The sequence below is a fragment of the Cupressus sempervirens genome, chromosome 4 (assembly GCF_028749045.1).
Source record: "Cupressus sempervirens isolate cs-2001-9-10 chromosome 4, ASM2874904v1, whole genome shotgun sequence".
Lineage (NCBI taxonomy): Eukaryota > Viridiplantae > Streptophyta > Pinopsida > Cupressales > Cupressaceae > Cupressus > Cupressus sempervirens.
In genome coordinates, this window is record NC_143121.1 from 779,347,405 (window position 1) to 779,374,413 (window position 27,009).

Sequence of the window (27,009 nt, forward strand, 5' to 3'; positions counted from 1 at the left end):
CTTTCTCATTTTTTCCATTTTTGTGACTACTTAGGGAAGAGTGGTGTCACTGACCATTAGGGTCAGAGCTACAAACATGAAGATCTAAAAAATGAGCTTTTTGATTGAGGTGACACAAGGAACACCTAGCATCTCAAGTTTGGTCAAGAAACATGAGGGAGTCCCTTGAAAGTCGTAGACACATCCTAACATCTACATGACATTTTTGAAATAAAAAGGACATCCCAAAAACATTACCTCATTGAGGGAGAAACATCCCCTCTTTATCGGAAACATCCCAAAAACATACCTAGGTATATAGTGGTGGTAGCATCATTGTCAGCAGATGTTCCCCCATATCCCCCACATCTAAAACAAATCCTTGTAAAACTTGTACTCTTGGATGTAGTAAATAAAACCTCAAGAACCTACATCACTTCTAAACACTATTCATTTCATTTACAAGCACAGAGAGAGAAAACAAAAGCATTTGAAGCTAAAATACAATCCACGAAACAAAAGCTATCAGACATTGTTAAGACCTACTTACTTCTTTATTGCTTCAACACTTGCATTTTTTAAGGGTTTGAAGTTTACACCTTGCATGTTTTAAGGGTTTGGGCTTTACTTTCTTGAAGCTTGATTATAAGTGGTAAAACTATGAGAAAAAATATGTACCACATAAGTTTGTGCGGTTTCAAAGGCCTTAATTTAGGGTTGGTGGCCATACTTCTCCCCCTCAACCTTACGACTAACACTACCCCTCAGATCCCACAAGGGGTGTTACCCCTAGACCCCCATGAGGTTTGCTAGCCCTCAAACCCAAGGGTTCCCAACCATAAAAACCCCGATTGTAGCTTCAAAAAGCAAAAAGTTAAAATCATTTTGAGTCATGCCAAATGGAAAAGTGGCTTTCTTTTATTCTCTAAATTGAATTCCATTTATACTTTTAATTTGTTGACTACATCCTAATCCTAATGAATGCTAATATGGTTATAGTTGCATTGCAAGTTTATTTGAGGTATGTGCACAAGAACCCACATGGAGCTAGTGATGTTGAGTAGATGGAAATAAGCTCCTCACTAGCATACTAGATGACTCCATCTGACTTTCGTTTTTGATGCTATAGATATCATAATCCATAAGTTATGAATAGCTAGAACACTTGAGAATATTATAATCCATTAATACTAAGTCATTGGGATGTTATTGAGGAGGTTTGAATTACAAATATGGTGCAAATCACGAGAACTCCAATCATAATCCATAAGTTATGAATAGCTAGAACACTTGAGAATATTATAATCCTTTAATACTAAGTCATTGGGATGTTATTGAGGAGGTCGGAATTACAAATGTGGTGCAAATCACGAAAACTACAACCTATGTGTGCAAAGTAATGGACACATATATGATGGGTTGTGCATGTCATGAACGATGCAACATTGTTAACCTTCTTCAATGAGGGTAATTTGGAGCTTGTCGATACCAAATAAGTTTCATACTTCATTATCTTGGAGAGGATAGTTGAGTTGGGGTATTACAATTAATATTCATGACACAAGAGTGGAATTAATGGCCTAATTCTAAGTAAAGAAGAGAACGAAGAAAAGATGAAGTGAGACATTTCTAAAGTGATGAAATATGCACTCTATCAATCATATCTTTAATTTTGAAAGTCATTAGATATTGGTATGCTAATCCTCCAAACCTAAGAGAGGTATATGGTAACTTGGCAAGGGTAACTCGACTTGTGAACTGGCTCAAACTCACCCGTCAGTCATTAAAGTGACAAAACCCTTGATTTTTAAAGAAATTTTAGGATTTAAAGAACATTCCATGCACCCATTATTGAATAAAGCTTATAGACACAATAACATCATGAAATACAAGGTGATTTGATCACATACATGTCAGCCGACTGGATTGTTGTTGGTGTTTCTGTAGCCAACGGAGTGATTGTCGTCAGTGTTTCTGTAGCCAACGGGGTGATTGTCGTCGGTGTTTCTGTATTCTACAGCCGACGGGTAAATGGTTTGTAGCGAACATAATGTTTGTGGCCAACAGACCCCTTCAGGAAGGTTCGGCAGATAGTATTTATATCCCGTCTGGGATCATTGTAAAGCATCTTCTATCATTAATCATTCATCTTATCAAGCATAATGTATGTCTGGCATATGCGAATATAATTCTGCTATTATGTTCCATTGTATGTATGCATTAATTTCTTTACCAGTACAGTAAACATTTGGCGCCATTACCGAGGGAATCTGGAAGGTGGGAGGAATGAAGATTAATGTCAAATCAGCTTAACAAGGATCGAAATAAGGCCAAGGGAAAAGATGGAATCCGTACAGCACAAGAACATTTAATTTTGGCACAGCAGGCAGACCGCCGAAGGAGATTCCAGAAGATTGCCGACGGAAACAGGAGTGCAGAGGCATTGTTGGAGGAGACTCGATAAAGGGTGGAATTGGTGGAAGAAGCACAAGAGGAATTTTTGAATTTGTGTTCGCCAAGGGAAGAGAATCTAGACGGAAAAGCATTGACTCACACGGCTCGGAGTGCCGACGGAGCAAGAGCGTGGAGTGAACTCTTCGTCCAGGATATACTTCCGTGGGAGACTTCAGAACACCCTTCTTCACCAAGGTTTGCAGTTGTTGAGTCTAACGGTGTGGGAAAACAGTCTGCAGGTGTGGGAGACCAGTCTGCCGATGTGGGAGTGCAGTCCGCCGGTGTGGGAGTGCAGACTGCCGGTGTGGGAGAACACTCTGTCGGTGTGGGAGAACAATCAGCCAGTGCGGGAGTGCAGACCGCCAGGGTGGGAGAACAGTCTGCCAGTGCGGGAGTGCAGTTTGTCGGTGTGGGATTGCAAATCGCTGGTGTGGGAGTGAACAGCGCCAGTGTTGCAGGACCGAGCAACGCCTGTTTACAAAAACCAATTGTAATGGCAGGGCCAAAAGAGAGACTGCCGAAGTTCGATGGCGATGGTACGGCTGATCCCATTCGACACTGCAAGACATGTGAAACGATCTAGAAGGCAAATGGGATAACTGATGAAGACGACTGGATGAAGCAATTTCCGGCCACCCTACGAGGCGTGGCAATTGATTGGTTTACTGATACAGATCCACAAAAGCTAAATAGTTGGGATAACATTAAAAAGGAGTTTCTGGCAGAATTTAAATTGTTGCGGCATGATAATGAAATTGTAGCAGAGATCTTCAATACTAAGCAGGGGAAGAACCAAACCGTCCGCGTTTATGCCAGGAAATTAAAAGATTTGATAAATAAAATGGAAAGTAAGCCAGCAGACGGACTTCAGAAAAGATGGTTCGTGGAAGGCCTACGCTCGAAGTTGCGGAAGAAAATGAAATTTGTGCCACCGTCGTCATACGCGGAAGCTTATAGCAGAGCATTGGACCTCGAAAGTGAGCAGAAGACAAAGAAGAAGAAGGCTAGCTCATCTGATTCTAATGACGACGAGCCTACCGGAGAAGATAGTAGCAACGATGAAAGCAGCAACAAGAAGGTCCGCGCCTTACAGAAGGACATGATCCACATGATGGAGTTTAAAAACATGCAGAAGGAGCCAAAAGGCAGTGAGCTGTGGTGCACAGAGTGTAAGACCGACAGGCATACTAAAGGATCGTGTCCAAAGAACCAATTTTGTGACATTTGTCAGATCATGGGCCATTCGACAAAAGAGTGCCCCTTTAACATAAAGACAAGAGGATCTCCGAAGGTGTTTCTTACACAGGAGGCTTCCCCGTCGAGCAGTAGCGGAAATACGAATAGTGCAGGTGCCATATCCGGAGGATACAGGAATAATAGCAGAGGGCAAAATAACAACAATACAAATAATAACAATAATAATGGGAGCCGAAGTCAAACTCAGTATGATGCAAACGGACGGTCGATCGTTCAATGTCGAGCATGTAATTTGTGGGGTCATTTTGCGCCGGATTGTACAATGGCAAACACACCGAAATTATTATGCAGATGGTGCGAACCCGGCGATCACGAAGATTCCAAGTGTCCAAAGTCTGGAGCAAACTTGATCACTATCAGCACGGATATAGAGGAGGTTCTGGCAATTACATGGAGGCAAGCGGTGGAAAAGAGAAAATTGGAGGAAGCGCAGGCGAAAATTGCAAAGGCATCATCGGCGGGGACATCTCAGTTGAAAGACATCACCGGCACCTTGGCAAGGAACTTCGCAGAACAAAACATTGTACGACAAATCTTACAAACGGAGATACCAGTCAAGATAAGTGACCTTCTCACAACACCCCAGTTACGGACGGCCATTCTGAATCATACACCATTTCCGAAAGCAACAGAGGACACAGGAAGGGACAGTAGTCCAACGACGGCAACAGACCCAATGTTTCTGGCGCTCACGACGGGAAGGCATCTGGTGGTCGTCGAGATGGGGATTTTGAGAAATGTTTTGACAGACACAATTGTCGACGGAGGGTCCAGCGTGAATGTCTTATCGGAGGATACCTGGAAGAAGTTGGGAAAGCCGACATTGTGGCCAACTGCATTTCAGTTGCTCACGACAGACCAACATGGAATCAAACCGTTGGGAATCTTGAAAGCGCAATCGGTAACTATTGGAACGCAACCATTTCTATTGGATTTCGTAGTCATTCCATTGAAAAGAAAAGGATATGATGCTATTCTGGGATGAACTTGGTTGGTGCAAGCAAAAGTAAAACATGATTGGAAACGAAATACCCTATCAATGCAGCGCAGAGGCAAAAGATTCATAATTGACCTGCACACACAAATGGTAGGTGAGAAGGCAGCATCGTCAGACTCAAAAGGTGAAGGTGACAGTGACGACGAAGGAAAGAGGAGAATGGAACCAGACGAAGGAGTATTGACACTCGAAGGAGGATCGAATGACGATGACCTAGACTCGGTGAATGGCCTTTACCACTAGCAAATAGAAGACTATGAACTCTTTTCGAGTTGTAATATGCTAAGGGTCGACAAAGGTGAGAAAAAAGAAAAAAATGAGTGTCTGAAGGAATACAGAGCAGCGGAAGAAGGAAAGGCGGTTATGCCTGAAGCTGAGGGGAAGAACATGCAGTCCAAACCTAGAAGAAAGAAAGATCCCACCATTCGGTACACGGTGAACAGGCCGCACAGGAAGAAAAGAATGCATCGCACCATAAAATTACTTGAAGGGTACCGACAGCAAAGAAATAAGCTAGATGCGCAACGACCGCAGGCAAAGTGGGCGACGGAGGTGACACAAAACAGACATAAGGCATGGCATGACAAACTCAACAGGTTTCAGCTGGGGCGGTTGGTACTCAAGTACGACGGTCGGAATGAAATCAAACAAGAAAGGTTTAAGGCAAGATGGGTTGGACCATATCAAATCTGGGAGGTCGGCGACAATCGAGTGATAAAGTTGGGGATGTTGAACGGGCAAGATGTACCTCACACAGTCAACGGATCCTACCGTGCCAGGAAGATGTTGCCGCCGTCATCGTCACAAAATGATTAGATGATTCCCTCGTCGTCGTTGTTGCAAAATGGCGATGTCGGGAAGCAAAATTGAGGTGGTGTTCATTTTTTTTTTTTTAAAAAGAAAAAAATTGAAAAAAAGAAGAAGAAAGAAGCAAGTAGAGGGCTGTCGGGCAGGATGTCTCACGAACACCTGTCCCGCAGGCATTGTCCCCACGGACTTCTTTCCGCTGGATGTCCCCACGGACTTCTTTCCGCAAAGACCCTTTTCTCCTCCATGGGTTTGTTCTCCGTCCGTAGTGTATCTCATCGATGGATGTCCCCGAGGACTTCTTTCCGCGGAGACTTTTTTCTCCTTCGCGTGTCTTTTCCACGGGTTTGTCCTCCGTCCGTTGCGAACTCTCTTCCACGGGCATATAACTCTTTTCTGCGAGCGTACAGCAGGGTTTCCTTGCATACTTTGTGCCTTCGATGATAATCCTTAGCAGCAATGACATCCGTTGTGCAATGGTCTACTTGGCATGATGCATACGAGGTGACCGCGGACTCAAATCTCCACCGCTTGGTGTTCTTTGATTTGCTTCCGCCGAGTTCAACGTTAGGTTCACATGAATTGCTTGCATCTTCTTCTTCAGACGACTGCTTTCTAGTGCAGACATATATCACGAATAGCGCAAGGGTTGGGTTCTTGAACCAGAGACCCCAGTCACGATTATCAAAGGGACAGGGGAATTCCTACGTAACATGTGACAGGGTTCTGAAGGAGCCCTACTGTTACTGTTCCGTTAGATGCAAGGAAGCAACAGCTCGCTCCAAGCTTCGAGGCCAGTCCCAGGAACTACCACATTGGTCAACATTGAAGCGGCAGCCCGAAAGCATTTGAGGATGGATTTTGATGAGCAATTCGGTTTGATATTTTCGGTGGAGAAAGGCTTGTCTGTGTATTGGTTTTCATTGTTGGAGGAGACGTTTCACCAGAAGTTTGTTGGAGTTCTGTTTCTCATTTGTTTGATTTTGTGTAGAAGATGGTGTGAGGGTTTTTTTATTATCAAAAAAAAAAAAAAACAATGACAGATTGAAGTAGTTCAGAATGAGTAACGGAGGATGCCAATGGGAAGGGGAAGTATCACGGGTTGCCAGAAAGAGTGTAGAATCGGCAGAAAATGTCAGAAATAGTCTGTTCCGTGCATTTTTGTGTGGGGTTCGGAGTGTTAATTTGGTCTTGGCAGCGAGGGGTGCTGCCCCTCGACCTCGCCCTATACTGCGACGGGGAGCGCACCTGGGGCGCTGCCCCAGGACCTCGCAGGGGCGCTACCCCTCGACCCCGCCAGGGGCGTTGCCTCCTAGACCCCTAATCGTGGCGGATATCATTCATGGGACGTATGACTAGTTGATGAAGACTTGGAGCTGCTGCAGGCATGGAGTGTCTGTGTACCAGAGGCACTGAGAGTAGGTGTTGGCCGAGAAGCTGTCTTGGTGGATGTGAGAGAGCTCGGGAGGAGCTGATCATCCAGTTGGAGGCAGTGCAGCGACACTTGGCTCAGGCTACCAAGGAGTTGAAAACAGAGAAAGCAGCACAGGTGGCTATCAAGGTCAGCTTGATTAAGGAGGCAGTATTGTGTTAGCAGACGCTATAGGCATGGGACGAAGATATTTTGTAATTGTCGTCCGGAGACGACTTTTTCTTTTGGGGGGGATGGTGTCAGCCGACTGGATTGTCGTTGGTGTTTTTGTAGCTAACGGAGTGATTGTCGTCAGTGTTTCTGTAGCCGACGGGCTGATTGTCGTCAGTGTTTCTGTATTCTGTAGCCGACAGGTAAATAGTTTGTAGCGGACATAATGTTTGTGGCCGACGAACTCCTTCAGGAAGGTTCGACAGATAGTATTTATATCCCGTCTGGGATCATTGTAAAGCATCTTCTATCATTAATCATTCATCTTATCAAGCATAGTGTATGTCTGGCATATGCGAATATAATTCTACTATTCTGTTCCATTGTCTGTATGCGTTGATTTCTTTACCAGTACGGTAAACAATACATAGACATACATCAATTACATAAGTACAAAGGTAAATTTTAGATGTATTAAGAGAAATTTAAAAACAAAATTAAAAATCAGGCGAGTTAGATGATTCAGCCGAGTCAACTAGGCAAGACAGCCAAGTCATCCAGGCAAGTCAGTCAGGTTAGGAGAGTCAGGTGAGTCACCCAAGGTGATCCGTCGAGTCAAGGTCACGGGCCATTTTGACCTGGCTAAGGCTACCAAATACAATGACTCAAGCAACTCGCCTGACTCACGACGAGTCTCGAAACTTTGAACTCAACACTTCTTTACACTTGATTGCTTATGCATTTAGCCTAATGTGGTATGTGTGAAGGCATTGCAAAGTTTCCCCTATGGTAGATGTTGAGGTAAAGCCAGTGTTATGAATGCACCAAATAGGAATCAAATTCACCACGTTTAGGGGATATCTTGTAATAGACAAAGTTAAATAAATAGAGTTATAGACTAGAGCATAGGAGAACCCACAACTATGGTGGACTCTTCATGGGCCTTATTCGTTGACAAAGGTCACTAACCATTTGCCTCATCTCAATTTTTGAGTTCTTCTAATATTGAGATAAATTGGTCTACATATAGCTCCAACCCCTATATCAAGAAGAACAAACTTACTGATGGAAGTATTGACATTGATGTCAAAGTTCAATAGTCAAGATTTGTAATGACCCTCCTCAAATCTGCTCTCAAAAAATGCTGATGAAAGCTCAAGGAATTTCATCAAACAATTCACATGCAAGGGACGTATGACTGATATAGTATTTCAGCTGGCTTTAAATGACTCTTTTTCAATTTGCATCAATGAGAATCTTGTGCTAGAAGACTCCAAATGGACTACACAATGGCCTAACATGAGTGTGCTACTAATTTTGACAATATTCAGTGCATATATATGATCTAAGCATGAGAAATGAACACCTACAGCCAACTGGCATTTTTACAAACAGTTGGTACGCAAACTAACTAGCTGATAAATAATGATATTGAATTGCTTAAATGACACCAACAACTATTATCTTCTTAATTTGCAATGAAATTTCTAATACAATGCTCATGAAATATGGCCAAGACTTTTGGCATTTACATGGATTACAAAATGATAATGCTGGTATAATGCACACTTACAGCTGAAACTTATAACACCCTAAAAAGCAATACTAACAAAGGAACCTGGTTGTAGATGGCCGTAATAATTTCCTTCAATGCTGCCCCTTCTGCTTTGCTTTTCCGATTTTCTTTTTCGACTGCTTTTTCGGATCCGCTTTTTGAACTGCTTTTACAGATTGCTTTTTCAGCCTGCTTTTTCGGTTCTGCTTTTTCGGGCTGCTTTTTCGTATCTGCTTTTTCGAACTGCTACCATGTTGAATCTCAAGACCATATCTTTCAATGGTGTCAAGATTTTCAACTTGAAAGGATTTTGTCCTTTAAACTATTGAGACATAATCTCCAAAAAGTTTCCCAATTTCTTTGATATTTCCAAGCCTACTAAAAAGAAGCTCTTCCCTTTCTTTTATAGTGTTCTCACAAGAGCTCAATCCTTCGTTTTCTCCATGTGGGATAAAACATCACTCCCTTTATGTAACTTATGTCTCCAATGTGTTATAAAATAAAGGGGACTCTTTTAATTTAAATATTTCCCACAAACTATAGTCTATGCATTAATAAAGTTAAATATTTAAATTTAACTTTATAAAATAGCTTTATCAATGCATACGAAATCTTATCAATGATAAACAAGTCTTCTTGTCAATTTTAAACAATTACCACCGACATACCGCTGCCACTGGATGTCCGACCATATCCAAGATGACTTACTATAAATAGTAAGTATGCCCAAAATTGCCTCAAAACCCCACAGAAAGACCTGCAGCTGAAATTATCTAGGCCAAATGGCCTCTAAGTCCCTTTAATGTCCATGTTAGCCTACGGGACCGTGGGGAAATAGGCTAACAACATCATGCTATAAATGCTAAAAAGGGGACATTACAAGATTATTGAAAATAGCATCATATAGATATTAATGGTGATATCATTATTATCCAAAGCATGTAAGAGGAAATAAGTTTGATAATACGAATTCAAATATATTCAACTAGCACATGTTTTAAGGAAAAATCATGGCTTACCGTTGAGGATAAAGTGAAAGAGGAAAATGCATGTTTTAAGGAAATGTCATATAGAAGACAAAAACAGGATTCATGGAGTATATTAAAGAAATTCATAAGCTGCTTTTCAAAATAAAAACAGAAGGGTATGTGATTAAAAAAAAAGAAAATAAAAAGAGAAAAAGAATGAGTATGACATGCAGATATGTGCAATCAGATTTAATGAGGACTTTGTCATCCATTGAAGATAAAATGCATATACAATTGCACATTGTATTCCTTCAACAGTGTTGGCAAAAAAGATTATTGACTTGCAAGAAGTAGCGATGGATTCTTTGAAAGACTGTGTCAAAACATTGAAATAGGTAACAGTAGTCGCAGAGAAACACACATCAAGTGCATAGGACAAAGGAAATACACGAAGATCAAATATGCAACAGAACAATGGAATCAAAGATGGAACAGAAATCTTGCATAACCCGCCGGAGGAATATTATGTTTGCAATTAACAGCGGACTACAAATTGTTAACGGCAGATGATGTGGCCCAATAAAATAAGACAACGAAGGGTGTCAAACTGTATTCAAGAAGATATTGAAAATAAAATTACTGAATGGGCTACGGAAGGATTGAGACCATCACATCGTATACATATTTAATCAAATATATCTGCGATGAACATCCGATGCATAGAAAACACCAAATTCTATAATAGCATCATTTCCAGCATATATATACAGCGATATTTAACACTACTGCAGAAGATATGCATACAGTCAGCATATTATAAGAGCCATGTCAATCATAGCAATAAACTTCTAAAGACAATAGCGAAGATATAAAGCTAGTTTCGCAAATAATCAAAATCATAAAAACATGACTTGCAATGATTAGCTGCAAACATTTTTTCTGTTGAACTATCATTATGGTGTTAACAAAGTCAGCATTTATAATGTGAACAGGTTCGTGAGTTTTTATGTCAGCGTTGTGTATTTGTGGCTGCAATAATATTTCGAGCACAATGAAAGGTATATGGCGACAATTTGTTTGAGCAACACAAAATGACTACCACAGCAATTTGATAATTTCTGAACATGGGCCTGACTACATTAAGCAATTAAATTGATCTGCTCTAAGTATAAGGACAAAACAATAGAAATAAAAAGCCAACATCAGCAAGGAAAGACAGTAATAATAAACTGAGGTCATGTTTAACAAAAACACTAATGTAAAAGACAACTAGTTTCTTGAAAACCTGCAACCAAAAAGGTGTGATTAATTAATAAAAAAGAAAAGAACAAACCTTACTTAATGAAAGGACACATTCATTGAAAATCATAGGGTACGCCTTCTATAATTAGAAGATATAAAAAGAAAAAGAAAACATATCATTTGATGTGTGGAGCATGAAATAGAAGAGATAGATAAAGAATATATATACAGATTTATCAAATCTGATATATATATATATATATATATATATATATATATATATATGAAAATATGTCAGAATAATATGAGAGATTTAATAAGTGTTATGTGAATTGAAAAATTTAAAACTATATATACAAAGGGCCATTGATCAGAAGGAAGATTGTACTGTTATCGAAGAAAATAGAAGAAGAATATATGTACATTGTAAAGAAGGATATTTGCAGATGTGAATGTTAATTTAAAACAAATATAAAAATCAATTTGAAGAAAATAAGTTGTGCTAAGAAAGTGTCCATCATCAGTTGAGAGAGCAACAAAGAAAGAGGTGGAAAGTCAGATTCAAGTGCAGTGGGTTAGTGCTCACGAAGATAAGCAATGAGGGTTGGTGCTTCTAGTAGGTCGGTGCCTGCGAAGTGTGGAAGTTGGTGCAACCTCTAGTAGGTTGGTGCATACAAATTATTGTAAAAAATACAGTTCATAAAAAAATCATTTTTTGTTGTGATTTTCTCCTGCATTTGGTTTCCACGTAAATACTATGTCATTGTGTTTGTGTGCATAATTGTTTATTTCTGTAATTTGAAGTTATTGTGTGGATAAAAGTTATAAATTGCAAAAGCTGTTATCATACTGATTCACCTCACCCACACACACACACACCCCCCCCTCCCCCCCAATATAATCATGTGCTCTTCACTTAGCTTTGGGAGGGCAAAAAAGTTAGTAGTTGTACATGGTGCCTTATATCCAATTGACCCAACGCACTTATGCACAAAGAGAATACAAAAGGGAAAACAACAATATGATCGGGTGTAGAGCCAAAAGAGATAGTACAGATTGACAATGATCCAACATAAACAAGATTGTTTGGTGTGTTGGTTTGGAAGAGCTTAGAGCTAGATGGGTCTAGCAATTTTGAGGACGAGTTTGCCATTTTGATGGTGAGGAGTTTGCCACAACCTTTGGGAACCAAGGACGTAACTGTATTTCAATTTTGACTATGATCATTGGATTGACTTTTCAAATATAATACTATATTGGTATTCACCATATTCATTGTGCAATGCATCATGTTTTCCATTAGGTAGTTTACAAGTTGGATTATTATTTCTTATACATTTTTTATGACTAATTTTTCAACTACCATATAACAATTGTACCCCCGTTTCTTAGGTCCTTGGGTCTCCCATCTCAAAGGCCATCCCTGCATTCTAAAATTTTACGAAACTAAAGTTTATTATGTCGCTTAAGTTGATTTATTAAGGGTGCACAGTAAACACTTTAAATCCTTATAAAATCTCTCTATTTCATGGTTTTCAATTTCCCAAGTCTGAGAAAATAATTTAGTCTCCCAAATCCAAGTCTTGTAACTATGTATCCACATAACATATTCAGCGTAAAAGAAACTTTACAGAGTTGATATGGTTGCAAACTCAAGCCTAATATAAGAGCATTATACTGGCCACAAACAATACTGCTAGATCCTATTCAATAGTTTCCCTGCCCATGTCCCTCCAAAGAAAAATACAAATTCACTTGAGACTCAAAAGCCTTACCATAACATAAATGTGATTCATTTTGCCACCTGAAATGCAGAGGTAGATTAATAGTTGGGATTATAGTGCAGGGTGGGGGGTTTATGTTGCTTTACTGTATCCTATCGAATATTCATGTGTCATGACATAACTCATAGATAGATGAATCCATAGCAGAAGAGTAAATGTGATAAGTGATGGATGAGTAGTGACTGTTGGGATATAACTGGCATACCCGCACATAACTCATCTATTTGAACATAACAGAAAATTAGCCACAAAATTTATTTATCTGTGAATGATTTACTTCTACAAAGCGTATATACTCCTGCCTTAACACTAGAGAATTATTAATGTGTAACCATAGTTTTTTTTATAGAAAATTGGCATTGTTTTAACCTTTATTCATACACAAAGTGGTTAGATGGTACATAACTTGTCTAAGATTCTAATATGCTACCCACAATATCAAAAATTATAATCAATAACATAAAAAAACCAGTATATATCTAATAATTTGAGTGTTATGACTCCAGACTTTTTAAAAGCGTGGCTGGCATTTATATTTATCCCTATTATAATCCAAAGGCTTGTCAATCTAGAAGCAGACAAAGCTCAGTAATAAAATGATGCAAGAGTTAATAAATTACAAAGTTTGACAGAAATAGTCAAATCAGCAATGCATGAATGTTCAAGAATTTGCAGGTGCACCTAAAGAACTTGACATTGTTCATATATTTAAAAATGCTGTTTCCTTTAACTAGAATCCATTTGTGTAGTCATGCGACTGATGTATACTTGTATAGGTGATCAAAGTAGCTTTGTTTTTATTAGTCTTCTGTATCTCTTAAGTTTATTTATTGAAAGGTGTGCGATAAAAGCTCTAAATCTGTAAAAACTCTCTATTTTACATGTTTTTTCCAATTTGCCAAATTCCTTGTTGAGTCTTCGCTGAGTGTGAGCATTGAGCCTGAGTTGCAGTAAAAAATGAGCTTGCTGATCAAGTCCAAGTCCTGTAACACTCACTCTGGCTTCAGACGTGTACTAGAAAAATGGAGTTGGGTGACAGATTCCTGAACAGCACATCAGGAACAGACTCCTATGCCACATAGGGCATATATATGTTCCTTCTGAGAAGTGTCAAAGGATAATCTTAGAAGCTCGCCAGTTAGAGGGCAAGTCACTTTGGAGTATACAATTAAGTGGAAATTTTTCATAAATACTTATATTGGCCAAAATTATGTCATGATGTTCCTATATACACGAAGCCTTGCACAGTCTATGCCATTGCAACCAACCAATAAATAACAGGGTCCATACACACAATTGTCAACCTTGACAACCTTGGCAGTCTGTTTTGATGGATTTCATGTTAAGTCTTCTTGTAGGCCGACGGTCAAAGTTATGTACATGTTGTAGTTGACAAGTTCTCAAAATGGTTGTCCTATTCCTGATGCCCTACAAGGAAGGGATTTCTGCAGAAGAAATTGCCAAGATACTCTTTAAAATTGTATGGTATCAAGCAGGGACAATAGGTTTCTCAACCATTTTGGCCCGTGATGCACAATTCAACAAGATCCACAACATTCCATCGACATAGAGATGAGAAAATGCAGGTTTTCAACTGCAGGATTGTGCACATTCTCCAACTCTAATATTCAAAGCATCACCACAAAAACTTTTATCTAGAAAATGCAACTTTCGTAATTAATCCACATGCTTTTTTTAGATCTCTTTTTAGTATTTGCAACTTCAAGATAGCTCATGCCCACTGTTAGTAGTTTACATTCTTTAATAGCTTTGACCTTTTTATTTGTTTTACAAGACTGGTCTTTTTCTGGCTTTAAGCTCAAATGTGAGGATTCTTACATTTATTAACAAAATATCTCAACAAGTAATAAACTCAATAGTCAGCAAACTAAATCATATTCAGCTTTTCATGTAAGATAAATGGTATCCAAGAACTTTAATTCACAAAATTCTGCAATCATAAACATGTCTCTTGGGGGATTAATCAAAGATTTTACAGACTGATTTGTGTATTCTTCCCATATGCCAAAGGTGTAATACAAGACGAATCTCCCAAACAAGGAAAATTGCCTAGTACACAAGTCTGACATTGGAGTGAGAAAATTTTTTAAATGCTTTATCCCATGGTACACTTCTGAGAGCTACAGAAAACCTTAAAAAGGCAACTAGTTTCACAAGCCATGAGAAGCTTGATAAAGAATTCTAATACTAAAGCAATACAAAGTTTTGGATGTCAAACTCTTAACACAAGTTGGCAAATTTTAAACAAATTGTCAGACTAGGCATTATGAAGGTTTGTCATACCACTCCTGCCGGATCGTCATGATTTCCATGGATAGTGAACACTGGCAATCCAACATTGAAATTAGGATCCTCATAATTAACATGCCCAAATCTGCACTAGAACAATCATATGTTTTGTGTCAGCCTCAGAAAATGTTTCAAACCCTGAAAAAAAGTTCAAATAAAATTCATGGAATAATACACGTCTGATTATTTAAGACTTGCTCAGACTGGAATTAGACTCTGAAAGAAAAGAAAACAGAGATGTGTCGTACAATAATCTATTTTGAGATATTCCACACTCAAGCTGTCATATAATCTGTAACAAATCAAAACTCTCTACAATCTACATGGTAAGTAAATATGCATCAGAATCCTTGAAAATCTCAATGACATAGCTTCCTGAGTTTTTCCAAGTTTACTTGAGTTTACCATTATTAATATGTGCCAAATTCCATGTAAATACAAGTAGGAAACAACTGTGAGGTATTTCTTCCATGTATATGCATTTAGACACACTTCAAAGTGAAAAAACGTGTCCTTATTCCATGAGGGTTGCAACCATATTCAGACTAGTACACTTAGAAAAAGTATTGTAAAAAATGCCAGTGCATGTCATTATCCAGAAAACTATTTAATTTCTTCATTATATCATTTAAATTATATTATTCATTATCACAGCTTTCTTACAATCAATCTCTTCTTTCTATTTTTGACAGGGTTGAATTGTTAAATAGAGCAAAATCCATATCAAATAAGGAAAGAAAGTTAGCAGTTAAGGATCATTGAAACTGCATTTTCAATTTTTATGCTTATCCTTGCTTTTTGTTTTTCTTTTGCTGATTCTTGCTGCCCTCCTATAGGAGCTGCTACAACTGTAGATGCCTCCCGGCATAATGACTGTCTAGTCCAAGAGTGGTAAAAACACTTACCATACACATCTGGTTCTCAATGGAAAACAGGCCATTTTTCAGGGAATGAGGAGATTTATGCAAGATTGAGCCTGACTATATCCCCAGAAGCACAAAAACATAGCTCCGGAATGTTACATCTTCTCAACCAGTTATTGGACAAAGAAAACAATGGAGAATCAGACGATGGTGTCACAATCCTCAAGAAAATGGAGAAAGTCATAATCACATTTTTTGTTTTGACGAGACTACAAAATGTTGGCCAGCCTTTTGGATTATCTTGAGCAGAGAGATATGTACTCCTTTTATTGCTGATGGGATCTCACCTGCAGCATTTTGCAGCCCCGAAAAGAAGAAAACACTTAAACATGGCTCATGGATGTATGAAAACTTCTTTTTGAGCAGAATATTAAAAAAATTGATATCTTTCAGGCTTTAACCATAGTCGCTTTGCTAGAAATGGCAACTAGGAGCAATTTGATACATATTGATATGTCTACAGTCTCTGTATTGTCAATGGAATGGAATAACAATAAATCAGAAAGAAAAATTCCTTTCTCTTTTTCTGCAAAAATTTGAGTTGCATTGTAACAATGAAACGAGATTCTAAAAAATTGAGTAAAATGGGATTTGGGAATTATTAGAGGGAATTATTAGATTAAGGGAGGGCTGAATGGTGATAGATTGATCAGCACAGCCCCTTTTCTATATCTCTGAGGTGGGAGTGGATTTGTAAGTAGTGGAACCAAGCTTTTGCCTTACACAAAGTAGGATGTCCCCTGCAGCCCTGCCCCTACTCTTCCCTGCTTTCTACATGAGATAGGAATCCTGCAAGTAAATAGTGAGGCTGCTCCTTGATGACTTATGTGATAATTATTAATATATAAAAAATTGTTCTATAGGTGGTTTCTCTGAATCCAAGGCCTACTAAGTTGCTGTTCTGGAGGATCATGCATTTTCCTGATATGATGCCTGAGGAACAGAGCCTGCATATTCTTAAGACCTTGCTTCCTGAGTGACAGGAATTTGGGATCAGAAATTGGAAAATTATTCAAAGAATTGAGGATGATCCTGTGAAGCTGGACATTCATGGTCTGATTGGAAGGCTCAGAAATTGAGCTAGAGAAACTGCTTAAGGTATCGGTTCAGTGGGTTTCTAAATGCTGCCTACTATAAACTACTAAAGATATTTAATCATTTGATATCAGCAAGCTTTGATGCTTATCTAGAATGGTAATACTTTTCTATAATACCTTGATTTGCTTCAGATATTGTGCAAATTTGCATTCTGGTTTCAAAATTCTTAAGGTTGTCAGTGAAATTTTATTTTCAGGAGGCCTTTGCAATTAGGAAGGGTATTGTATTCATTGGAATACAAAGCAACTAATCTTAAGAGTACCAATTTGACAAACCGTGTTCAAGTGAAATCTTTGTCCCAAAAGTTGCCTTTCTCCACAATTTGGATCTCTTAGGTTGAAAGGAAATTAGTTACATAGCCAAGAGTCCTTCATATGATCAAATTCGTGATATTCATAACTGCTGAAAAAAGGCATTTCAGATTTTCTGTAATCCACATGCCAAATTGTAAATGACTATCTTCCTCCTGAAATCCTCAAATCTCCAAAACTTTAAACTTGTCTAATCCTGAACAAAAAATCTCTTTATTTGGCCTCCGTTCCCTGATTCTTCAATTGTCGCTGAACCATTCATAAGCCCAATCCACAAATAGCTGTGCTCTCCCAGAAAGAAAATTACTTAACCAAGCGCAAAGTCAGAAGTCTCTTCCATAGTTCATGTGCTTTCAATTGTACATGTTTTTATCACCTAGGTAAAATGCAACCAGTCTATTGAAACCCTAACCCTTCAAAAGAGTAAACTACTTTATCCCAGGTTTACTTTAGCATGATGCAGCTAGTGACTGATAAATTTTCAAACACAAAGCATTTTATGGTACTGAAAACTCCACATAGGAGCATAGACAACTTCACCGTTTCTATTGAACACTGAAGCTTGAAAAGATAGATAAGAAAGTACAGCCCAAATACATGAAGCATGATGATGATGATACATTTTTTATGCAGTTATTCCAAATCGGTGTTGCCAAAATAAAGTTTAAGGTTTGATGATGATAGTGGCTGAATTGGGCATAGATGCAAACAAAGCATAGTGGACACGGTTCAAGGTGTATTCTTACAACATCACATCTATGCACGAAAAAGCGTTAAAGGATGCAGCGGGAGAACACTCTGTATTCTTCATCATATAACTTCATTTTCAAGGCAATTACACTCAACCTAATGCCAACAAGTACCAATCCATGACTTGACTAAGGATAAGAATTCTCTTAAAGCATGAATTGGACCTAGAGGACTTTGAGGTGCAGAAATCTTCAGGTGATGATAATAATCCAATTACATATTATCACAGCTCCTCACAAACACATTGCTCGCCATGTATCCCCATCCCTTGCAAAAGACATTTTGGCGACTCCAAATTGCTTTGTTAACACCCACCCCCTCATCCCTGATCAATGAAAAAAAAAACTCAACACAACATTCCAGAACTGACAGGGAATGTCCAAGCATCCCTTGCCCACACTGAAAACAACTAGTTATCCCCTATGGCCCAGCAACAACTTCACTTAATTCAAGAAAAAAAAAATCATATTAAAAAGGGACCAACAAGTAAAGCATGGCTTTTCCATTTGTGCCAAAAATAATATAGGGGCAGTTAAACAAGAGTTTATTGTCACCTTTTGTAGATAGTTGGTAAAGGGCTGAAAGGTTGTGCATAAATAACTCCAGCTGACAAGACTTGAGGCAACTAAATTGCACAGGGGGGGTGAGGGGGGAGTCAAAAAGGAAAGAAATTTCATTGGAGAGCTCACAGCCTAGTGTGTCATTCCTACAAGGTCCATGGACATTGGATTTCATAGGGGAGAGAGTTCAACTTCTACTTCTACTAAAGGAAAGATATGATAACATAAGATAAGATAAATGTATTAGTGTCCAACAAGAGACCAAGAAAAGGGCCTAAGGTACTGAAAGCGTACAATCAAGGACACTAACAACAATAGGATCACCAAACAGTGTCCACAAAGAACAGAGCAAAAGAAAACAAGAAAGCAAAAGAGAAGCAAGAACGAGAACAAGATCAAGAACAAGAACACCACTAAGGAAACAACTAGCCATCCTTCCTTGGTGTAAAGATGTCCAAAACATAGGGGTAAAGCCCAGGGCAACCAAGAATCCTAGTGCGTCTCTGAGTGCTCCTAGAGGGGTGACACTTTCGAGTAAGACCACCCATGGTATAAGTGTCAACTGTAGGCTTCACACCCCGACCAAAAGGCAGGGGCGGGACGAAGGCAATGATAAGCTGATCCAATGCCTGGCTCTGGGAAAAAAGAAGCTACAGAGTATGGTCACAGAGCTGAATGGTCTCCCAAAGGATAAAGCACAAGACATCTCTGGTCCATATAACTAAAGAAGGTGGAGAGGGACCAGTAATCTCTGAATAAGCAGTAAGATCTTCCTCTAATCTCATAGTAGGTGGCAAAGAAGAAAACTACTATTAATGCAGATATGCTTAGCACACAATTACAAGATGTGGTTGATTCCTCTATTACTACATTTTTTATGCTAATGTCGTACCATTCTATGTGGCTCGTTCACAAAATTTTAAACAAATGTTCAAAGATGTGATAGCAGATAGTCCTTTATGTTTTCCAGTCGGAGAACATATGTTGTGCAACACCCTCCTTGAACAAAAATATTCCAACATAGGTATGTTGATGAAAGCATTAGACAAACCAAGGTAACAAATAGATACTCCATCATCAAGGACGAGTTAACTGATATCATGTAAGAGCCCTGTCGGCTCCCTCAAGGAATGTGCTGAAGAATTTGTTTTATTTTCTTTTTTTTTTAGAAGTTTTTGCAATTATTTGGGGTTTTTAGACATAAAAAATAAATTAATTTTTCAGAATAATAGAGATGCTTGCAGAATAAGATGAATTTCAAACTACTCAATGATAAGAAATTCAATCTACTTAAGATTTTGCCTTTAATAACCGAAAGAAAACTAGACTTCATGATGCAGGATGTAAAGACATCCCTAAACTAGATGCTCATTGCCACACAAGTTGTAGATCTTGTTTAGCCGCCATCTACTTAGCTCAAACTCCTTGTAGTATTTGCAAGGCTTTCATCCTATCCATTTCTACCTAACTACCAAGCAATTCTATCTCAAACTTCCCAAGCAGTCTATCTGCCTCCTCCAACACTATGTCCTCTACCTATGTTGCTTCTTTTCCAGTTCCACCTCCTTCCATATGCTTCCCACTACTACTCTCTATTTCTTTCTTTTCGGTAGACTAGACCACCAAAGCAATCAGTTGAACCACTTCTATGTCTTTCAGTGTATTTATCCTCATAGTAGGTACACCCTGCCTACTACACCAAAGGTCTATCATGTTAGTCTGTGCCAGTTGATCTGGGGAAACAAAATTTGTCACTATAGAAAATGAAATCCTTTTAGCACCCCAATTTGGAATTGCCTTTTCAGATCTTGTTGATGATGTACAACTAGCTTCTCCATCCATTGTACGGACTCCTTTGTGTATGGTCATAAGGTTGGTCTCCTACCGTATGGTTGTGCTCTTACCCCTCTGTCGTGCTACCATTTTTTCTCCTTCATGTTGTATGTACTGGTCTTGTTCTTCATCCCACCCTACATCAATATGGTCATTGGCTACTTGCTTCATACAGTCTTCCTCATTTCAGACATCCTCCTGTGTACAGTGATCTTGAGTACAACTCATCTCTTCTGAACCTACCTTTTGAGTACAACCCATCTCTTTTGTACCCGTCTTTGTAAGGATTTCCACCTACTAGGGTATAGCTTTTGGTAATGGTTCTTCTGCTGGAAGGAATTCCACAATGACAAGTGTGCCTTTGATCTAACTTAGCCTAAATTCATCTGCATTAAAGTCTGAGGAGGATGGTGATGTTATTGTATGTGCCCCTTCCTCTCCATCTAAATTAGTGTCCTCCTCAGCTACTTCTATGCCATGAGTTTGCAAGGAGGCCTCCTATGCCACTTCCTTTCTTAAATTTTACCTCCATGGTTCTCCACTACTCACTTCAAAAGTATCCATGTGAAACCAATATGCCATAGCCAATTTATAGGGTTCTACCTTGTTTGTAGTTATAAATGTCCTTCTGTGTTCTAGGGCCACTTGTGTCCGAACTGCTTCCAAAATCAATGCTATTATATGATGAGGCATGTAGAATGCCTTATGTTTCAACTCCAGAAACTCCCTCAACCGACCTAAAGAAGTTGGGCCCAATTGAAAACCCTCCCTATATTTCACCCATTCATGAAAGGCAACATCTAGATGGCTATGTCACATGTTCAACTCCCACCAGTGAGTTTACTTTTTACCAAATCCAAAATGCATCTCCTCTCCTCATTCACTATAAAAAAATTCTTCAGTCCCTAGCCATTGCTCTTGCACAAAATACTTCCCCATTCCTGCTCTGTCAAGTTGCTCCAACACATCAAACCTAAACATTTTTTCTTTTCCTCCATTGTAATTTTAGTTGGACTTTTCATTGGATCCTGTCCTCGGCAGGGAACCCCAAAAACCTTGTTTATCACCTTTGTCAAATAGGGAATGGAAAGAGTTTGTTGAAAATACTAAATGACTAATTTGTGCCCTTTCTTATCATACCCTACAACCATTATTCTCAATATAGGCTCAGATTCTTTCAAATCAAAAATTGGCATGAAAAAGATTTTATCTACCTCCACCTTGCACAATGCCTGCTTTGGCACATGGTCTTCTTCTGCAATTTCCCACCATATTCTACATTCGCTTCCCACCATGCTTTCAAATGTGACATTGGTGGCTGTAATCTTTTCAGTACTATTCCCATTGTCCTTTGTAGTCGAGGCCATTTTCCTCACTTGTCGTGCCTTGTCTTCTACACACAATAATTGTTCCTCCACTGGGGTTACCTATGCTTGTCTTCACCATCTTGTCCTATTTTATTGTCCCAGTCGCTTTTATGTCTCCAATCCCCCAAACTCTTCTCTTCCATGTGTCTACTCCTTGTTTGAGTAGGAACTTACTCCTTTCATACCCTCCTGTTGTATATCTTACGACAACGTGGTCTTACATGTACCCCTACTCGACATGTTTGTATGTTGTGTGTACATGTCCCCTTTTTCTGGGACATTATAATTCTGTGTTGCCGGCTCACTTCGCCTAGGTTTCAGGGGCAAAAAGGTTCTTTACAAGGTTCAGTTCGAGGTTTGGCCTAGACATTTCCAATTTCAGACCCATCAAAACAATTTTGGCAATTTGTCCGGATGCTTACTATTTTTAGTGAGTAGGGCACAGTATTTTAGATACCTCGGTGTTGGTTTGGAAGCGTCTCACCAAAAGCTTCCCAACAAGCTATTGCACGTGATTACATGAGTTCATTTGGTCAGCTATTTTAATGCCTGATGATTATATGGTTTACTGACTAAGTGGCTATTAAAGTTCATTTAACTTGTCACTTTGTTTAAAAAGGTACTATGTTCACTTAAGTGACTAAAGGACAAAAAAGGTGTTTTATCCCACATTGCTTAAAAGAGCATGCATCACATTGGGAAAATTGATAACGGTACAATAGGCTCCATATGGGAGGTTATGAAGATTATAATATTCAAAACAAATATTAATCTGGGAGCCGGAAACAACTACTAGTTATTTCTTCTAGGACGCAAACCCTTGAAGAGGTATTTGAAAGTTGGACGCAAACCTAGCCTTCTTACAAGTTTCATCTACATTGTCAATTTAACGGTCATTTTTGTTAATAACATTGGATTACATGAATTGTTGCACATTATTGTATTGTTGTTGTATAATACAATAATGCATTTCTAGTTATTTGTGTCAACTTCTGGTTTATATATGTACTTTCTGAATATTGGTGAAATAAAACAAAGTTTTTTGAGTTTCCTTATATGCAAATAGACGAGTTACAAGTCGGATTAGGGTTCTGGAATTTGTATCAAATATTGGTTTACTATTCGGATTTAAATTTGCAAATATATATCACGGTTTTTGGTAAAATATCTGAAAAGGGATATTACAGTGGTATCAAAGCTGGTCTTCCTGCCAGCTTGTGAAATAGTATCCAGGAGCAGATTATTGTTGTTTTTGCAGATTATTTCTTAGATTGTTCAAGTACGGACATTGGGATTCCGAATCACAGTAACTCAGCTCTATACAATATGTACTTGACATGCACAACTTAGAAGATGTTACTGTCGAATTTATAAGGCATGCAAAGTTATAGTTTCCAAACATCATATTGAGTTTGAGTGGAGGAATCATACACTTGTAAGTTCTGAAAATAATTAGGCGGTAAATAATATAAGTGGACATCTTCCTAGGCAAATAGCCTTTTTTCTTGGTGAATACCCATCTTACTCCACGGCATGGGGAGAGTCATGGCAATGTACAAGGTCGGGTTGGAGGAGATATTGTCTTGAGTGAAGCACGTTGGGAATCAGGGCATAACCACAAGAACACCATCCCTCAACAAATGCAGGTGAGAAGTTTGGAAACATTTGTTAGACGTGCAAAGGAAGGTTAACAGGCAGGTCGCAGCATTTTAGTTATAGGAGGAAGAACAGAACTACAGGTGAGTTCCTGAGTTTGGCATGTTCCTTCTTGGTCACAGCTGGAGCGCAAGTCATAGGCGTATCTGAAAAGTGTACTCACAGCGGCCGTTAGAATCCATCTACACAAGAAGAACATTGTGGGGTCACATTTCTAAAGCAATCTCTCCTGGGCATGACGTCTGATGCATATCTCCTTCCACGGCTCTTGCTTAGTGTTGTGGCAGCATAAGAAACACCTTATCATTGGAGGGACGTGACAGTACAGGGTGAATATAACTGTCTGGACTGGTGTGCGAACTCCTTCTACAACACTCATTGGGATTCTACAAACCGACTATGGCAACGTAAAGCGCGATAAGGAATGATTCATGCTGAAGTTTGAACTAATTTGCAGCTATTTGTTGGGTATATTGACGACCAGAAGTTCTGATTTTGTGGGCTGAACTTGTCTAAATTTGGGACAGTCACGTTAGGAGTTCTCTTGATCCAATTTGAGCATCTTTGGAATTTTAGCAAGGCTGTGATCTGCATTTACAGGCTGCGTCCCTTCGTTAGGAGGTGAATTTGATTCATTTTGGGGCCACGTGATTCATAGCCAGTGCACACATCAATATTGAATCGAAGTCTGGTTGCTGCAAGTGAGCAACATTAGCATTTTGACTTGCCGGGTTTCTTTTTAATTCTGAAATAAATTAAATTGCATCATTTAGCTATTAGCATTCTTCAGAGATTGTATGTGGGACAGCTGACGACTACAAATTTTTTCTTGATTGAGTGTGAAGAAGCTTATTTCTGACGATGGCTGTGTACCATTTTCCAGCATTTATGAACCAGTTTAAAATTCTAAAGGAATATATAGATACTTCAGCTGATCTTTCTTCTTACATAGAGTTGGAATTGAACATCTAATAGCATGTAGAGTTCAAGGCAATGAAATGCATAGAGGTGTAAATTCCTACTGAAGTGAGATTAATACAAGTATCTCAGGACTGAGTAAATTGGCAGATATTCGAAAAGGTGTTAACTGGTTACAGTCAGCATATCGGGTTTATCTAATGGACAATGGTGAGTTCTCAAAATATCATTAGTTAATCTTATCAACCCACAGCATTCAAATCGATAAGCAGTGGTTCAGTTTTTACAGAATGTATGTCTACTGAAGGGATTGAAATTGTAGGATAACTGTACGATAAAATACCTCAGTTCCAGATCAAAACTCAGGGGATCAAAATTAATAAAAATTATTATAGTGGAGTAGACTCAGCTATCACCCCTGTGTCTCAAATATTTTGGTTGGAACTTGTTGTGAGATTCTCAAACCATCACCCCAAAATTTTGGGGAACCCCTTTTTCTCAATCGTCTTGGCAAATTTTTGAGTTTCCCAAAAATTTTGATTTGATTAAGTCTTGGACACCTTCAGGGCTAGTGGGAAGAGGGTTAGATTTATTTTCACTCAGTTTCAACTTGATTTTCAGAACAACCAATTTCATCCTTACCTCGGACAAAATTTCAAAGAGCAACACTTGGAAGGATAAAATTGTAAATTTTGTCCTTAGACAATTTGTTTGAAAATTTGGATGTAATTGTATAAATTTGGATAATTTTCAAAAAAGTGAAATTTTCTTAGATTTGAGTTTTTTGGAAAATCTTGAATTTCTTTGTTGAGAAAAAAAAAATCTTTTGTGAAGATGAAATCAAATTGCAAAATCGATTTTAGACTGTAGAAATGATTTTATTTTTGTCAAAAATTTAAATTGCTTTGCAAAATCGATTTGATTTGAATTGCAAAAAATTGCAATTAAATGGATTAAATATGCCTTGAAAATTTTTAAGCCTTTAATAAAATTGGTAATTTAATATTGAAAAAATGGCTTTTGGCTAGCCAAAATCTGATTTTAATGACATATTAATTGCTAAATCATCATTAAATGGAAACAATTAGCACCTCCAAGGCATTATTTACTTTCTTTTTGCAATTTTGGTCTAATTAGCAATTTAAAAAAAAGTAAATTTCATCTTGGCAAAGTTAATTTCGAGTTGGGCATTTAATTGGGGGCCAGTTTTGTGTTCTAATTAATTTTTTTTCTTTGCTCTAAGGTTCCCAATCGACTAGCTAGGAAGGATGAGCAAGCAGGGTATAAGAGGAAACTCTTTCCCCTTTTCTCCTCATTCCTCACTCCTCTTTGGTGCTTAGGTAATTTTTGGCTAGGAGCAGATTTTCTCTTCCTTGAGCGATTTTTCTAAGACAGATTAGCATCTTCTTTGGGTGATTTTTCCAGCTAGGGCAGATTGGCATTATTGTTGGAAAATTTCTTCATGGTACAGATCTCTATGTTTGGCAATTTTCCATGATTGAGGGCAGATCTGCACTCTTCTTGCTTGGTGAATTTTGTGGGAGCCGAAATTTGTGAAAAACAAAATCCTGATTTTCAAGAGGGGTTGTGATTTTCCCCTAGAGATTGGACAATTTTGTTGGTGAAGAAAACAAGTGATAAAGTCGGATTTTTTTGCCACATGCATGGGCAATTTCAAGTGGACAAAATTTTGATTTTTTCAACTAGGGCCTCAAGATTTGCAAGGGATTTGAAATTCTCAAGTCTAATCCTAAATTCCAAAAGAAGACCTAGTCATTGGTAAAGGTAACTTCAAATCATTTAGAGTTGAAAGGGGTCCTTAAGCTGATTTCTCTCTTTCGTTCTTGTCTAGATATTGTCTCCCTTGGTTCTTCTTGCATTCATCATCCACCACTTCATCATCCCATCATAGGTTGAAGTTTGGAGATTGATAAATATAGAATCCATGATAGCACATTTGAAGAGGCAGAAATAAGCTAGACCACCCTAGGTATTGGAGAGGGAGATATAAGTGTAGTCCATCCTAAGGCAAAAGCGAGGAAGAAAAAAGTGGTAGTCCCACCCCTAAGTTGAAGATTGGAGATTGATAAGTGTAGTGATAGGGCATTTGGCGAGGCAGAAATAACTATAGAATAAATCAATAGAAAGAAGGCTGGAGATCGATAAGGGTAGTCCATATCACTTAGAACAAAGGAGCAGAAATAAGTGTTTAGGATGGTAGATGTTAGTGTAAGCAAAAACCCTACAGGAACAAACACTAAGAAAGACAAATAGGATATGATGCCCAAAACAACTTTCTTCTCGAAAATGAGGCGAATAACCGATACCAATGTCAGAAAAATAAATATGCTATAGGTAAAGGACAAACTGAAGGAAGGACAATTCCCCATGGCAAAGATCTACAAAAGCAGAATTGGCTACACGAAGGAAAGAAAGGAGTCACCAGATCATCGAGGCTCACAGTAGCACACTTCAAATTAGAATATGGTGATCTCATGGTGCTTCTCAGCCGGATCATGGGCCTAGCTTAAGGTATGCAATCCAAAAACTAGATGTACTTCTTTATTGATGACATTGCAAATGGAAGGAGCAAATTCGATTGGGCTAGAATTATAAGTGAAAATCTAGAATTACAACTTAGGGCAGTGCAAAACTAGA

General features: G+C 38.6%; 1 protein-coding gene across 2 annotated transcripts in view; it reads right to left on the reverse strand.

Annotated features, from left to right (window-relative positions):
- The window catches only part of MRE11 (DNA repair and meiosis protein (Mre11)), a 227,214-nt gene that overhangs the window by 71,172 nt on the left and 129,033 nt on the right, over positions 1–27,009 (reverse strand). For both annotated transcript variants that reach the window (XM_089826849.1, XM_089826850.1), the window contains exon 4: positions 14,930–15,020. In XM_089826849.1, coding sequence (XP_089682975.1) covers positions 14,930–15,020 — 91 coding nt within the window. The remainder of the gene's footprint in view (positions 1–14,929; positions 15,021–27,009) is intronic.